At 40.3% G+C, this 16,311-nt stretch overlaps 1 protein-coding gene across 1 annotated transcript in view; it reads left to right on the top strand.

Moving 5' to 3' along the window:
• LOC144978319 (MAM and LDL-receptor class A domain-containing protein 1-like) overlaps nt 1-16,311 on the top strand; it is a 213,693-nt gene that overhangs the window by 13,931 nt on the left and 183,451 nt on the right. The window contains exon 4 of the mRNA XM_078924193.1: nt 9,201-9,361. Coding sequence (XP_078780319.1) covers nt 9,201-9,361 — 161 coding nt within the window. The remainder of the gene's footprint in view (nt 1-9,200; nt 9,362-16,311) is intronic.

The following is a 16,311-nucleotide window of genomic DNA, read 5'->3' as shown; positions in this document are numbered from 1 at the left end:
AGCTGCTTGTTTGGCGAAGACGTCATCGGGTCAGCAGAGTCCTTTCGGCTTTGTCTGTTGTCCTTCATAAATTCTGTAATTCCAGAAACTCTTCGGTCGCCCAAGCTAAAAAAAGGATTTGGTTTGTCTGTCTGTGTTTCTGTAACGGTTTGAGTTTAACGGAAAGGGGTGTTAACCCTTTGCCAACCCCCAACCTGGAGGACCAGGTGACTCAAAGATGGGGAAATCACACACCATTAGTCGCCTTTTACGACACGCTGGCTTGGCGTTGGGCTATTCTTGACCCTCTCAGTTGAGGGACCCCGGACACCACACGGGGATCATTCGTTCCATGGCATGTTCAATTTCACTTTTGGTGATGTTTGGTCCGCTTAATGGTTCTTTGAATTTCAGTGGTGGTTCATTTCTATTTGGATCATTGTACAGTTCGCCTATGTATTCTACCCATCGGCTTTCTATAGGTTGTTCTTCAAATAGCAGTTCCCCTTGTTTGTTCTGGATACAACTTCCTGCTGCTTTGCTTTTCCTTTTCCCTGATAGTTCTTTTATTCTTTGGTGAGCTTGTTGGGGGTTGGGTTTGTATTCTCTTTCAATTTCGCAGCATTTCCAGTCTAGATAGTTCTCGTGTGCCTCGATGCATTTGGATTTAATGTGGTTGTTCAATGTTTGGTATTCTGCAGACCTTCTGTTGCATTTTCGTCTTTCTTCAAATAGGTTTAGAATTTCATTTGTCATCCATTCCTTTTTGCTGTTTATTTGAGCTACTGGTAAATGCTTTTCTGTAGTTGCTTTGACACACTTTTGGAATATATCAAATTGCTTTTCACATTTTTCGTTATCGGGTTCACTTTGGCTTTGTATCATGAATGCACTTTCAAATTCTTCTCTCATTTTTGTTTGTATGCCATTGTCTTTGCATAACCTGTAATCCCCCTTTATTCTACCAGCTGTTCTCTGAATAGCTTTAAACTTTATCCTTACTGTACAAACAACTGGGACATGGTCACTGTCTACATCGGCGCCTGGGTAGGTTTTGCAATTTAATATGCCATTTCTGAATCTTGATGATACTGCTATAAAGTCTATCTGGTTCCTTGCTCTGTCCCCTGGTGATTGCCATGTCCAGGTTCTTCTTGGGTGTTGTTGAAACCAGGTGTTTGAAATCATTAATTTATTTGTTCTACACCAATCTGCCCAGATGTTTCCTCGTTCATTTCTGTCTCCGAGTCCATGTGGTCCGATTATGTCACCATCTCTGCCTCTGCCAATCTTAGCATTTAGGTCCCCCATTAGCATAAGGACTTCTTGTGATTTACACATTCGTTTTGCTTTGTCTAGTGAATGGTAAAACTCTGTCATATCTGCATCTGTCGCCTCTTCTGTTGGTGCATAAACTTGAATAATATTGGTGTCAACTACAGGTCCTCTTAGCTTAACCAGCAAAACTCTGTCTAAGATTGCTACGTGCCCTTTGTAAAATTTGGTTGATTGTTGGTCTAAGATCATCCCTACTCCTTTTTAGAAAGAGGTTCCACCACTCCATATGATCTTATATGTCGTGTTGTTTTCTTGTTTTGACATGGTTCCCTGCTCTTTCCATCTCATCTCTGCCAGGCCAAGAATATTTATTTTGAGCCGTTTCATTTCTTTTAGAATGTTGTTTAGTTTTCCTTTTTGGGCACAGGTCCTGACATTCCATGTCCCAATTTTGGTTTTGTCACATTTGTTAAATTTATTTCGCCTAGTAACTGGCTGACGGTTCGGTGTGACCTGACGAACATCACGCTCCCAACCGAGCGAGGCAGCAGTCTTCCGTGAAAACGTGCTCCCCTTTACGCTGTCACCGAACAAAGACATACAGTTGTAATAATGCAACTTCTATGACCATATTTTGGTGATGAACCAATACTAAAACATCTCAGTAATAACGAAAACTGGATTGCGATTGCTCAACAGAGGATCGGAAAAACGACAGGTTAAGATACACCGTCAACGAGGTGCAGAATAACACTATGCCGTATTCTCAAATCTTTCGGCGCCTTCTTCTTCTTCTTCTTCATGTGTGTCAAATTATTTTTAATTAGCTCCATCAGTTATTACACAACACTCGTTTTTGTAATGACGATATTTTTGTGAATTGACCCTCGAGTGAAAAAATAAACCCAACAAACAGCACACATACTTTTATTTATTTCAACAGTGCAATGTTTATTTAAAGACCTCCCATAGTGGGCAGGGAGGTACATTCTATGTCTTCTATCCCCCCCATACCCGTTTTCCAATTGTTTCCGGTCGTTGTCTTGGAATGAGATTATTTAGTTTTGTCCTGATCCTTGCCGGAGTTCCTTGGCCGGGAGGGAAACAGTCGAATGTATAGTTATAGTTTTGGGAGATGATATTTTGTTCCTTGTAAAACATCTCTCTGTTATGCATTGTATTGTTTAGTTTACATATTATATTATATGATTGGTAAACATTTGAGTGTATTCCTCTTAGTTGGGACCTGTGCTTGTCTGGATGAGACTTTTAGGTGATCTCAAACTAAGTACTTTGATGGTGTGCTCTTGGAATATACATCTGTTTCCTATTTGAACCAAATCCCTTTTGTCTTGCCTTTTCTTTTGTGCTTTAATTGTAATTCTAGAACTTTTTACTATCCCATTTTCTTCCTTTTTACTGGCGCTGATATGACCTAAATGTGTTGCAAGCGCCGTAAAACCCTTAAAAACAAAAACATAAACAATTAAAGTTAGCTGTGATATCGGCACTATTTCACAAGATCTGCAATTCTGGAAAGTCTTCACAAATTAACTGGCGAAAGTGGCCGAGGCATTACGGTCGATTGACTGATATCTGTCTATCCACTAGCTCTTTATTTTATTCATCCCCACATTCCATCCTCCCATCTCCAGTCAACAATCGTTCAGCGAATCATTCGAGGCAAGCGCACGATCACGCCCACGCCCACGCCCACATCACCACAATCTCCTCGCCTCTGACGAGCTCAATACAATTATCGGCCGAATCTAACAAGTTAAATTATTCATTTGACAACATATCTCATGAAAATTAGTTTATAATTAAGCAAGATTTTGAATTTATTGCAACATGAACTCAAACAAAAATCGTGCAGTTAAATTATTCATTAGACAACATATCTCATAAAATTTAGTTTATAATTAAGCAAGATTTTGAATTTCTTGCAACATGAACTCAAACAAAAATCGTGCAGCGTGCATCGTGAAGCGGCCATTTTGCATAACTTATGACCATGTGATCCCGAGGACCAATGAGAGAGAAGGATTCCGTTTTCCGTTGGTAACTACTATGCATGACCTACTTCTGTTTACGTAACTGGAATAGGATTCCACAGTCTGACGTCACGTCCGCCTAGCAACGAACCGGCTGGCTCTAAACAAAAAAATCCGTGCCTGGTCCGGGAAAGGAATAATTGGACAATCGCTCAAAAAACAATTTTTATCTTAAATATGGTCCAGTGTTTTGTACCAGATTGTCTGCACCAGTCAGAGAGTCACTCCTGCAAGTTTTACAGATTTCCAAATGGAGAGGCAGACAAAAAATTGAGGAAAAAGTGGATCACTTTAGTCAGGTAAGCACGCACGCCTCGTCGAACATTTGATAGAGTTCGTAGTCTAGATCTAGGTCAAGTTCTAGCTTACGTAGACCTATATTTTATGATTAAAGTGTACAATTAATTGCACGAAATTATAAATAAAAATACATTCCAAACTAGGTTTTTCTTGAAGTTGAAGCAAAAATGATATCTCAATCTACACGTTTTGATGCTGAGGCTGATAGATAAACTATAAACTGAATGAGAGTTCAGTTCTACTGATATGTGATAATTTTTTTAAAGGAGAAAAATAGAAGAAAGAGAAGAAAATATTTGTTAAAATCTTACTTTAAACTCGATACCTTTATGGCAAAATGAAAAAAAATAAATAAAATAACGGAACCCCCCCCCCCCCCCCCCCCTCACGCAGATATTTCTCTCTCTCTCTCTCTCACACACTTTCCTCTTTTTTGGAAAGTTTCTCTGATTCTCTGCCATGCCTCCCCTCCCCGACAGCCGAGGTGGCAACTCTGTGTGAACAAAGCAAGATGGCGGCAGGGACCTCTCTCCTTTACCAATGCCCGATTGTTGACACTCCAACGTTTTCATCACCGCACTGGCCAGTACAGTACTGACTGAAATAAGAAAACGCCAGTCTTGCCCCACTCAACCCCAAGATCAACTTTAAATGTGTAAATTTAAGAATTCATATTTTTATATACCTAGTCAAAATCATCAAAAGAAGTAATGAGGAAGGGCGACATTTTGCTGAATGTGCGATTTCATAAAAGACAGGCGAGAGACCCACCAGTAACCTAGTCTCTTGCACACCTTTGATTTATCATGCATTGAGCTGGTGTCAAACAAGATAGTCTAAAACAAAGTACTTATCAAATTAAATAATATCAATATGCCCAACAGAATTATTGTTTTTTTTTTTAATCTTTTCTTTTCAGGAGAAAGGACAAAAGATCCAACATCATCATCAAGAGTGTGTTCTTGTCACCTCAGAGATGGTGACAAAGCCAACCTCCCTGAATTGTTTGACAGAAATAAAAATAAATTATTCCCATCAGAGCCAGAAAGAAAGAAAAGAAAAGTGACACAAGGAATTCCCACCCCATCTCAATTGGCACCAACATCAAGAAGACCACCACCACCACCACCACCACCACCATCATCATCATCATCATCATCATCATCATCATCATCATCATCATCATCATCATCATCACCATCATCATCATCGTCATCATCATCATCATCATCAGCTCAACTCTCTTCATCATCATCACAAAGTCCCACCTTTAAAAAAACCAGATTCCTCATCATCATTATTTTCCTCATCATCATCATCCTCATCATCATTATCTTCTCCCTCATCATCATCTCAACTCTCATCACCATCATCACAGGATTCCATCTTTAAAAAAAACAGATTGTAGAACAAGTGAGGATATTTTAAATAAAACAATAAATTTAATTCAAGAACAAGAAATTACAGACAAACATAAGGGAATAGCTAGCTTAAAAAAACAACTTAGATTCAATGCACTTACACTGTTTCAAGCCTTACAGAAAAAGTTCTTCGAATGGAGACAGGTGTACATTCTTTTAAAATATTTAATATTATTGTTCAATAAGTTGAGTGTTTGAGTGTAACATTATGTATTATAGTGGATGGGAAGTTCAGGAAGAGACAGTTGTATTAAAAGACAAAATTTTCATTACACTTATGAAACTTAGACAGAACTACACTAACCTTCATATTTCACAATTGTTTAGCGTTAGTGAAAGTACTATAACAAATATTATACAAACTTTTATTCATGTTTTACATAAGGCATAAGCTTCTCTTTGAAAATGTTATGAAGGTTACATGCCCTTCTAGACATAAAAATAAATTATCAGCTCCATCATCGTTTTTAAGATTTCTAAATTGCAGAATGATCATTGACTGTACAGATGACCAAATTGCTATTCCTAAAGAAATGGATAAACAACGGTTAACTTATTCTTCTTATAGGTCCATGAATTCTGTTAAAGCTCTTGTTGGTGTGAGTCCAAATGGTGTGATAAATTTTGTTTCTAAACTTTATCCAGGGTCTGTCTCGGATAAGGTCATTGTACAAAATTGTGGATTACTAAAACTTTTAATTTTAAGCCCTGGAGATTTAATTTTAGCAGATAAAGGTTTCCTGATTCAAGATATTTTACCTCAAGGAGTAACTGTAAATATCCCTCCCTTTTTACATAATAAATTTACTGAAAATGAGATCTTATTAACAAAAGAAATTGCTTCATGTAGAATTCATGTTGAGAGGGCTAATGGAAGACTGAAAAATGTTAACATCCTCTCATATATTCTAACCATGTTAAGAGAAACATCTGATACTGATATTATTTTTCAATTAGTTGCAGCACTTGTCAATCTCCAGTCTCCTCTTATTAAGGAGACTGCATTTTGTTAGCTTTGCCATTTATTTTGTACAACACACATATTTTGTTCATCATCATCAAATCACCATTCAAAATAATGGTTTTGTAGGTCACCCATACATGATTTTACATGATAAACATGACAAATTATGGCATTGTTGTATCAATATATGTTCAATGTCAGTAACATTGTTAAATAAAATATGACAAATTAGTTTTGGACTGAATCAACCCAAGGCATCATCAAGATAGATCTGTGGAAGTAAAAGAATAAAAGATTCAAATTTAGAGCTGCGACCATGCTCAATAGGCAAAAAACAAACAAACTAATAAAACGTCTGTTGTGGTCTTGTGGTATGACACTCGCTTTTAGATCAGAAGGTCCTGGGTTTGGGCCTCGCTCGGCGCATAGTTGAGTCCTTGGAGAAGGCTCTTTACTCACAATCTCTCACCGTACTCAGGTGTCAAATGAGTACCTGGCCATTAACAGCGTTGTCTCTGTCCGAAAAAATTGTAATATCGCCTAACAGGCATCATGTCCCGTCTTACATGTTAAATGTTGCTGTTGGCCAGGGACCCCTTGTAAAGCACTTTGAGCACATTTAGTGGATATTACGCTATATAAAAGCTCAATTTAAAAAAAAATTAAGTGGTTCTTTCATTCATCTTGCTTTGTTGATAAAGGGGAAATCCGAAACGTCCATTTTATCTGTTTTCGTATATTAAATTGAAGTTCACATTCAATTTCACAATGTAATTGATCTCTTCGAGTTTCAAGCAGCAACATTTACATTATACCTTAACCCAATAGGAAGTTTAGTTTACCGTGACTAACACTGGTCTAAATAAATAAATAAAATTCCCTTTATTCATCCCATAGAGGAAATTTGTCTCAAGGGTCTATTCCCAGGGAAGACTGGAACAACCGCGGTGCAGCGCCGCAAATTGAGCTAGGGCGAGGTGACTTGCTCAAGGCCACACAGCGCAGCGGCGGGTGAACGAACTCGGTACCTTTCGGGTACGAAGCAAAGACCGTACCGCTGATCCACGCTGCCCCTATGCCTACTACATGAAGTATAATAAAATGTCTAGCGTGATTGGTGATTGTGATGCTCATATGAGTATTATAATAAAGGTTACAATACGATACTAAATAGTATGTAGTAGTCAATAGCAACGAAAATTAGCGAAGCAAGACCTCAAAGTCCGTGGTCCATAAGATAAAAACACAATGATTCAATGACTCTCTCTCTCTCTCTCTCTCTCTCTCTCTCTCTCTCTCTCTCTCCTCTCTCTCTCTCTCTCTCTCTCTCTCTAACTAAAATCGAACGTAAACAGTAAAATCTTTCCATTGGATATACTAAATCAACTTAAACTCAAAGTAAACTGATTATTGTCCAACAGTAGTTTTACGGGGATGTGAGATTTTGAGAGTGAGAGTCAGAAGACGAAATGACTTACCTTCACAGAATACTCTTTATTCTTCGTGCTGGCTTGAACTTTGCCGAACATCATGCCATCTGAGTAAGTGGAAGTCAAAATATGACCTGACTGATGATGATTTTCACCTCGTTAGACACTTTTATGCTCATTGGAGAAGTATTTCATAAGGGCGGAGATGGAAATAAAGTTAGTGTCGCCATTTTTCTCGATTGTTTAGAGCCAGCCGGTTCGTTACCATGCGTTGCTGCGCGGGATGACGTCACGACTTTTGAAGACTATTTGACTACACTCTTTTCGGGGATATAATTTGACTACAAGATGGGGTCAAGGGGCTAAAAATAGCATTGCGACGGCAGGAATGGAGTTCCCCTTTGAGAAAAAGTTATAGGTTACCAGATTGACGTCCTTTTGCTAAGCTTAAAGAGTCGTCAACGGACGTCAAAATGGTCCATCTTTCAATGGGTGAAAGCAGGGTATATTCTCTTTTAAAATTAATTTTATATACTTTAAGACCGTTTTTAATTAAAAGGGTACGATTTTATGATATAAAAATACCTTAAAAAGTCAAAAGTTGAAAAAAACGCATTTTGACTTTTTTAGTCACTTTTCAAATATAATGGCCGTTTTCTCAGTTCAGCCAGATGTACCTTGCGGACTGAACCGTCGCGCGACATCACATATGGTACTTCCTAACAGTTCATCTCCAATAGTGTCAATATTGCTCAAATGCTTAAAAACAAATAGATGTCTTCTGTTCGCGAAACGTATTTATGACAAATGGACAAATGTCTGTCAATATTAATAGAAGACTATTAGAAGTTTGATACTCAAATAACCTAGTTTCTATTTCATTTGCCTCCATTTCGATACCGATCTATCGGTATCTCTATAATGCTCTTTGATCCTTTATACATAGTTGTGAAATATCTATTTTCATTTTGGACAGAATTTATTTATTTTTACTTCAAATACTGATAAAATTATTCATAGCTTGCGAAAGCTTCTTAAACTTGATTCTTCTTTGAAGTGACGAAAATAGAGATAATATTTCGTGCACGATTGCGGATAATAAATAAATCTTTTAAAACCAAGATACAGATGTTATTAAAGTTGTGTCAGTGCGAAAGATCGCTTTCTCCCTATTTAGGTACTCATGCATTATTGCACAAAAAGGGCAGCGTTAAATCAACTAAATGATGATCAATGTACATCATGTGTGTGTGTGTGTTTATATATATATATATATATATATATATATATATATATATATATATATATATATATATATTATATATATACATACATATATATATATAAAATATATATATATATATATATATATATATATATATTATATATATATATATATATATATATAAATTATATATATACATATACATATACATATATATATATCACTGTAGCCTAGAAGGAATTCAAACAAAACCTTCATTTTTGTATTTCTAGTTGTTTTACTGTCGACAGTCCAAAAAATTCATATTTTCATTTGTGTGCTGTGCATGTGCTAAAAACTTACAAATTATTGATGTAGAAATAATACCATTCTAATGCCGGGCTAGCCGGACGCACTCCATCACTCGTCCTTTATGTTTCATGTTGCTGTTGGCCCGGAATGTCTTGTAAAGGGCTCTCGGCAATTTTTGAATATATACATATCTTAAAAAGTGATAATTACATGAACTAAAGTTGTTTTTTTTTCTGTTATCATTCCCACTCTTAACAGGGGGTAGGGGTTGGTTCATGACGACTAAAGGAAATGTAACGGACACCGGCACTGCCACTATGGAAGCCAAGACCAAACTGGACGGCTCTCCCCACTGTTTGACCTTCTATATTTATCAAGCAGGCCTTTGGCTACACAGTTTATATGTTAAAATTGGACAGGTTAGTTCGAATTTTTCTTTTTTTTATATCTTTAAAAACTATTTATTTTCTTTCTTTCTTTTATTTTTCTTTCTCCACCTCAAACCAAAACCCAATCAATTTACGACGACAGTCATCATCATCCATCGTGGCTTGTACTCTTGAGCACGTTGCCGGTCAGCTGTCTCCACAAATCACGATCCTCTGCGGTGCGCATGAAATCTGTGTTGCTTTTAAAATCACATTTGGCCATTCTTGGGTTATCTAAATAAGTCATTCTTTGTCTTTCTCTAGCTCTCTTTATTTCGATCATCCCAGATATTATCAACTTTTCTATTCCGTCTCTTCTCCACACATATCCCAGAAACCGTAACTGCCTCTTTCTGATGGTATTGATCAATATTCTTCACTTTCTCACCTTCTCCAATGCTTCCTCGTTCGTATACCTGTCTGTCCATGATAGCCTCAACATTCTTCTATACACCTACATCTCAAATGCCTCTAACCTCCTTGTACATTCTTTGTCAAGCGTTCACGACGACAGTAAATTAGATTTAATATTAAATGATAATGATGATGATGATGACGATGATGATGATGATGATGATGATGATGATGATGATGATGATGATGATGATGATGATGATGAGTACGCTCATGAGACGAGTCCAGACTTTACTTTGAGTAATGAGTGCCCAGCAGTTGTCCGTGGAAGTGTTCGGCATGTCACTTATGTAGACATTAAACAACATTGGCACCAGAACGGGTACCGGGCGGGGGACCCCATTCTTCAGTTTCCTAACTTTACTCGTAGTGTCTCCCAACGCGACGAGGATTTGACTTTCCTCTAAGATTGAAGAGAACAACTTCAATGTCTTTTTGCACCTTATGATCTTTGCACGTTGGAGCATTAATCCTTCGCACCAGATCCTACGCCGCCGATAGGTCTATAAATACAACACCAGTTTGCTGTTTCCGTTCGAACTCTGCCTCAATATTATGTTCTCTAAGGGCAATGACCTGTTCCGTGGTGCACCTTCCTTCCCTGAAGCCCACCTGTTCGGGTGGCAGGACAGCATATAGGACTGACAACCTCAGAAGTGATCTGGGCCTGTAACTGTCGGGCTCCATCGCCGGTTTCCCTGGCCTCAGGGTGGCAACTATCTTAGCGTGGTTCCACACTTGTGGAAGCTTTCCTTTTCAATGATGTCAGACATTGCCTCTGCCAGCTAAGGCCCTGCCCTGGGCCCCAGATGCATCACCATATCGGGATATTTGCCATCTTTTCCTGCTGCCTTGCCGTTGGCTTGCTTACTTCTAATGGTGCCGACCCAGTTTCTCCTCTTTCTGGTGGAGAAGCCTGGCAACTTCTCGCCTAGTTTCGAGGAGTGTATGTCCCCGCCCCCTCGAGGGTGCGTTGGCAGCAGCTTCTAATGGTGTTCACACTATCATGTCGTGACGATCGACCCAATCAGCAAATTCTTCACCGCAATCGTGCACGGTCGCAAACCCAATCGGAAGCTTCGTCAAGCGATTTTGCCGTAAGACAGGTCATCGACCGAAACCGATTCGCTACCACCCAGTATCTCCTCTTACTGGTCGAGAAGTCTGGCAACTTCTCACCTAGTTTCGAGGAGTGTATGTCCCCGCCCCCTCGATGGATTGAATTCATCCAAACCGACTTCCATCTCGTATATGCATCTCTGTTCGTTGTCAGGGAAGCTACGTATAAGGGTTGCCGGGACTTATTTCGGCTCGAAACGGGGGCGCCGCCCATAATGCGCTTCAGAGGGGTATCCCCATTCCCTCTCTCTTTAATCTTATTGATCCAGTTCACCGTAATTGTTTCCCTCCGGACATCGGGGGGCTTGATTGCTGCCATTATTAGACCCCATTCTATAGGCTTTGTTGCCAGCGTTCCTGACACTATGTGAATTGACTCAGCGAAGTTTAACATCTACCTTCTCAACGTTCCTGCTTCTACCCCACACTGGAGCGCAATACTCCACGGTGGAATAGCATAGTGCCAAAGCGGACGTTCTCAGGAGCGCTTGGATAGCGCCCCAAGTTTATACCTCCAGCTTTCTCAGAAGACGGTTGCGTTTCTCTATCTTCCGGGCAACTCATTCGAGATGCACCCGATAGGTAAATCTGCGGTCCAGGGTCATCCCGAAACATTTTGGATGCGGCCCAAATTATGAGAGTAGCTGGCCCCCTTGACGAGGACGTTCAGTTCAGTTTTCGGGTGTGTCTGCCACTGCATAGATGGAATTTGTAAAGACAACTCAGTAGAGATATGAGTCTGTAACTGTAAGCTTCCTTTGTCGGTTTCCCGGGCTGGAGGATGGCAACTATCTTTGCGTGCTTCCACACTTGTGAGAGCTTTCCTTTTGCAAGGACGTCAGACATTGCCTCTGCCAGCCAAGCCCGTGCCATGGGGCCCAAATGCGTCACCATATCAGGATATCCCTGCTGCTTTGCGTTCTTTACATCGCTAATTTGGCTACACCCACCTCTCAGGGGCCGAACGGGGATGTCCAGTCCGACTCCTCCGCAGGAAGCGAGTCCAAAATCGTACTGTACGCCTTACGGACACCGCATTCGAAAGCATGATTAGGGACCCGTTTGCTACGGTTCTTTATATTTCTGGCAATTGTACATGCCTCACATTCTGATGCAGCCTTCGCGTAATTCCGGTTGGAATCCAATTTCTTTATCAGACCCCTAGCGTGGCGACTAGAGTGAGTAAAGACGAGACTTTTCACGGTCTCCTGCCACCGTTGCTTCCTTCCTTCTGCCAGAGACTGAAGTAGTCTATCGGCTAGGTCCTGGGACTGGGTCTGCTGGTATTCTTTGTACAGCTTTTCGACTCTTCCGTTCAGCAAGGGGTGTAAAATTTTCGTTTGCCCCGTGGACTAGAACTGTGAGCACTCTTAACCAGTTGCCTGTTAAATCTGGTTATATTCTCGGACTTGGGAGGGGTGGCAGGGCAAACCTGCTCGATATAGGAACTGAATTCCTCCCAGTTAGCCTTCCTGAAGTTCCATCTGCAGAGTGGGAGAGAGTGCACCCTCGGTTTTGTCACCCCCGCTGTGACAAGAACCGGCCTATGCGGGAAGTCGCCGAGGACTGTTCGCTTCACCTGCAGCGGTTCACCGTTCGCTCCCTTCGTGACGAGGGTGAGGTTAGGAGTATAATCCTTCTTATGGCGGGTACCCCCGAAGGTACCCTTTGCTGTAGGATCGTACACTAGGTGTAAATTGTTACAGTCCATCCATGGGTGGAGTTGTCTACCTGTATCGTTGCAGTCTCAGTAGCCCCATTGGTGATGGTGGCTATTACAGTCGCCCAGACAGATGGAAGGATGGCTAAGCACCTGTGCCTGTACTGGTGGTGTAGTCCAAGTCGCTCCAGGTGGTTTGTAGATGTTATGCAAACACAGTCCACTTACTTCCACGGAAATTCTATTCACCCCGTTGCTGTCCGCTCTCAATAGCCCTTACCTTCGATGACTCTTTAGCGTAAACGCTGACACCCCCTTTGAGCCTCGAAGTGTCCTCTCGTTGGACCACCGCATAGCCTGGGATCTGGGATCGAGATGATTGCACGCCTGAGTAAAGATGGGTCTCCTGTAATAGGAGAATATCGACGCTATGGGCCGCAAGTAGCTTTGAAGAAAGCTTATTTTTTTTGCCATACTCTGGCTCTCGATATTGAGGGATAATAAATGCGTCAGGTCGCTAACCTTGGTATCGCATTTTCCAGTTGAAAATGTGTTGGGACGTTCGCTTTTTTCTCGGCCGTGCCGATGACCCTGGCGACACAAACGCGGTAGTATTTGGCTAGACGGTCGACCGCTTCGCCATTGAAAATCCTGTTTGGTGTACATCGCATTAAGAACATAATAGTGTAGATCCCGGGATGGCCGAAGCCATTTGGGGACCGAGTTGGATCTCCATTAGTCACATATCGGGCGTGCCGCTCAAGTGGCTCACTTAGGCTTGATACCCGGGATGGTCTCGTGACGGTCAACCGGGATTTACACCTATGCCCCTGATAGGATTGACACCTATGCCCCCGATATGCCTCAAGCCCCCTCGCCGCGTCAGGGTCGGAAATCCACCGGGGGGGGGGGGGGGGGGAGGGGGTGCGTTGGCAAAAACTCTTTCTGCTTACTCATGATGATACCATGCTTCGACTAGCTATTATATAACGGGTCACCAGAGGTGCATAAATAGAAAGATAGGCCCATCCCATTCTACCGCTTACCAAATCCTGTAACTTCACTGCGCGTGTCCGTCATCGACGATAAGACTCTTGCTTTCGGGAATTCCCCTTGTTCGTCCTTGCCCCTTACCGTATTTCTTATTTTTTTTTTTTGGGGGGGGGGGGGGGGGGGCTTTTAAGATTTACAAAAATGGAAGGAGAGAGAGATAGAAGGGGAGAGGAGGAAGGAGAGGGGAGAAAGAAATGAATTAAAAGAGAGAGAAGACGGGGGGGGGGGGGGGTAGAAAAGAAAGAAAAAAGAGAACGTAGAAAGAAAGAGATAGAAAAAAAGGAAGAGAGAGAGAGAGAGAGAGAGAGAGAGAGAGAGAGAGAGAGAGAGAGAGAGAGAGAGAGAGAGAGAGAGAGAGAGAGAGAGAGAGAGAGAGAGAGAGAGAGAGAGAGAGAGAAGCTGCTAACCGGCCGCATCTGAATGAGCGAGTGGGGGTCTTAGAGCGTGCGTTCCCATTGTATGATATTATCGCAACGCTTCTCAACCAAACTGTTTCAATTTATAAATCTATGTGGGTCACTGATTCTGACTCTTCTCCTTCCCAAGACACCACTCCCACTTCGGTCTTCCGCCAGTCTCATCTTAAAAAATATACTTCCGCTTCCTCTTCAGTTAAGATTCCTACACACTGCACACTACAAACAAAATTTACTTCAGAGCCATAATATGTAGAAGTGCCACTTGAGGTAACCTTATCCCTTTGTTAGTTTAAGGAATTCACATCAAGATTGATAAATTTCCCTCCTTATGCAATTTGACAGACGTTTTAAATTTCCACTAGAGAATTGTCCCTCAAAATAAAAATAACGACATTCCCTCAGCTCGGCAAAATTCGGACATTGTTGTCATTGAGTTTGAGAATTGTAATTGAGTGAGCCCCCTGCCACCATCCCGCTTTGTTTAGGCTTAAACAGAGACCACTGCAATGTAGTTTAAGGTGTTCCAAAGCTAAAAATTAGCCCCCTTTTTTGGAGGCTTCCGAAAGCTCCTCGTGCTAGCATTTCTTTCAATTTTGCCATTTGTCAATGCAATGGCCACCTATATTCACAGTAAAAATGATTTCATCTACTCGTAGTAGCACTGTGAATTGTAGATAGCGTTCGTATTCGTTATTCACAGTAGTACTATCTACACATAGTTATCATTCATATCAGTTATTTTCAGTAGTAAATGCAGGTTCGTTCTGTATATGCAGTAGAGCAGAGCTTTATTGTTTAGAGGATTGGGCGCAATATAAATTACATTATTATTATCATCATGACTGAATATTTTCCCACTAGTGGGGTTTGTAAATGGGCTGGGGAGATCCGTTGTAAGGTCTGGGAGGACTATAGGATAAGGGTGTGGGTAGTGGGAGCCAATAGGTGCTGCCTTTTTGCAGATAAAGACGTTGAACTTGAACTTGAAACATTAAATTTACTTTCACAAGTGTTTTGGGGGAAATTCAACAGACTGTAGATTTATGAAAAAAAGTGGATCTCGTTCAAATATTGTTATCTTTTACTTATCAAGTCACTGTGCTTTAAAATGTGTTTAAATCTTTTTGGTGTTTAGTTATATGACGTAAAAGTTGGAACATTTTCTTACATCAATTGGCAAGCAAAAAAATTCTATGTCCTTGGAAAATAAATATGCTCTCATTTTCTTATTTATGTATGGTTTTTCAAAATTTAATATGTGTTTTCCATGACTATCAGAATTCGTTTTGAATATAGTAAGAAGAATCCATTTTAAATATTCATAAATTGTCTCTTGTCGTACCTAATTACATCAATGTTAAAACGACCATTATTGCATTTGGTTATCAGACCTACCAATATGTGCACCAAGGCTTATGACAATCAAAAGTATTAAACAAAAAGAAACGTTCTCTCTCTCTCTCTCCGGTAACTAAGGAGTGCCAAATTGTGTGGAATATAAAACAACGCATAAAATTTGCTGCGTACAAAAAGGGAACATGGGTAGAATAGAAATAGGTGTGAAACGCAGCCAGGCTCATTGTACGCAATAACAAAAAATACACGTCAGCAACTCTTCTTCTCCGTGAGTTACATTGGCTTCCTGTGGAAAAAAGAGTTGCCTATAAGATTTGTACTGTTGTCTACAAATCCCTGAGCACGAACAGTCTCTCCTATATTAAAGACCTTCTAAACATATATGTCCCCAATAGAAACTTGAGGTCAAGCAATGACCAATCAATCCTTGTCAAACCTAAGCCATTGCGTAAAATAGGTGAACAGTCTTTTCAATTTTCGGCCCCCCATTTTTGGAACTCTCTCCCATCACATGTGAGATGCTCGGATTCGTTGACAACGTTCAAATCTCGCTTAAAGTTTTATCTTTTTACGTCATAATGTTGCAATATTATTTTCATATTTTGTTGTTGTTAAATTGAATTTGTATCACGTTTCCTTCACACTTGTCTCACTGTAATATGTTTTGTTTTATATCACTGTAAAGCGCTTAGAGCCTGTGACAACGGGGTAAAGCGCTATATAAATGCCATTTATTATTATTATTATTAAATGTATCTGTTGAATAAAGAATAAAGAAGTGAAAATGATAATCTCAATATTAAAAAAAAAAAATTTTTTTTACTTGTCCATATCTGTGTAACTTAAGCTGGCTTCAGTTTGGGCCATGGTGAATTGCTGTTGGAGTCTGCTTCTATACTTTCTTTGATTGAGCTCATTCT

This window comes from Berghia stephanieae, chromosome 8 (assembly GCF_034508935.2).
Source record: "Berghia stephanieae isolate SIO BIC M18660-M18661 chromosome 8, UCSD_Bste_1.3, whole genome shotgun sequence".
Taxonomy (NCBI): Eukaryota; Metazoa; Mollusca; class Gastropoda; order Nudibranchia; family Aeolidiidae; genus Berghia; species Berghia stephanieae.
The sequence above is the reverse complement of the archived record's forward strand: the minus strand, read 5'-3'. Positions and strand labels throughout refer to the sequence as shown.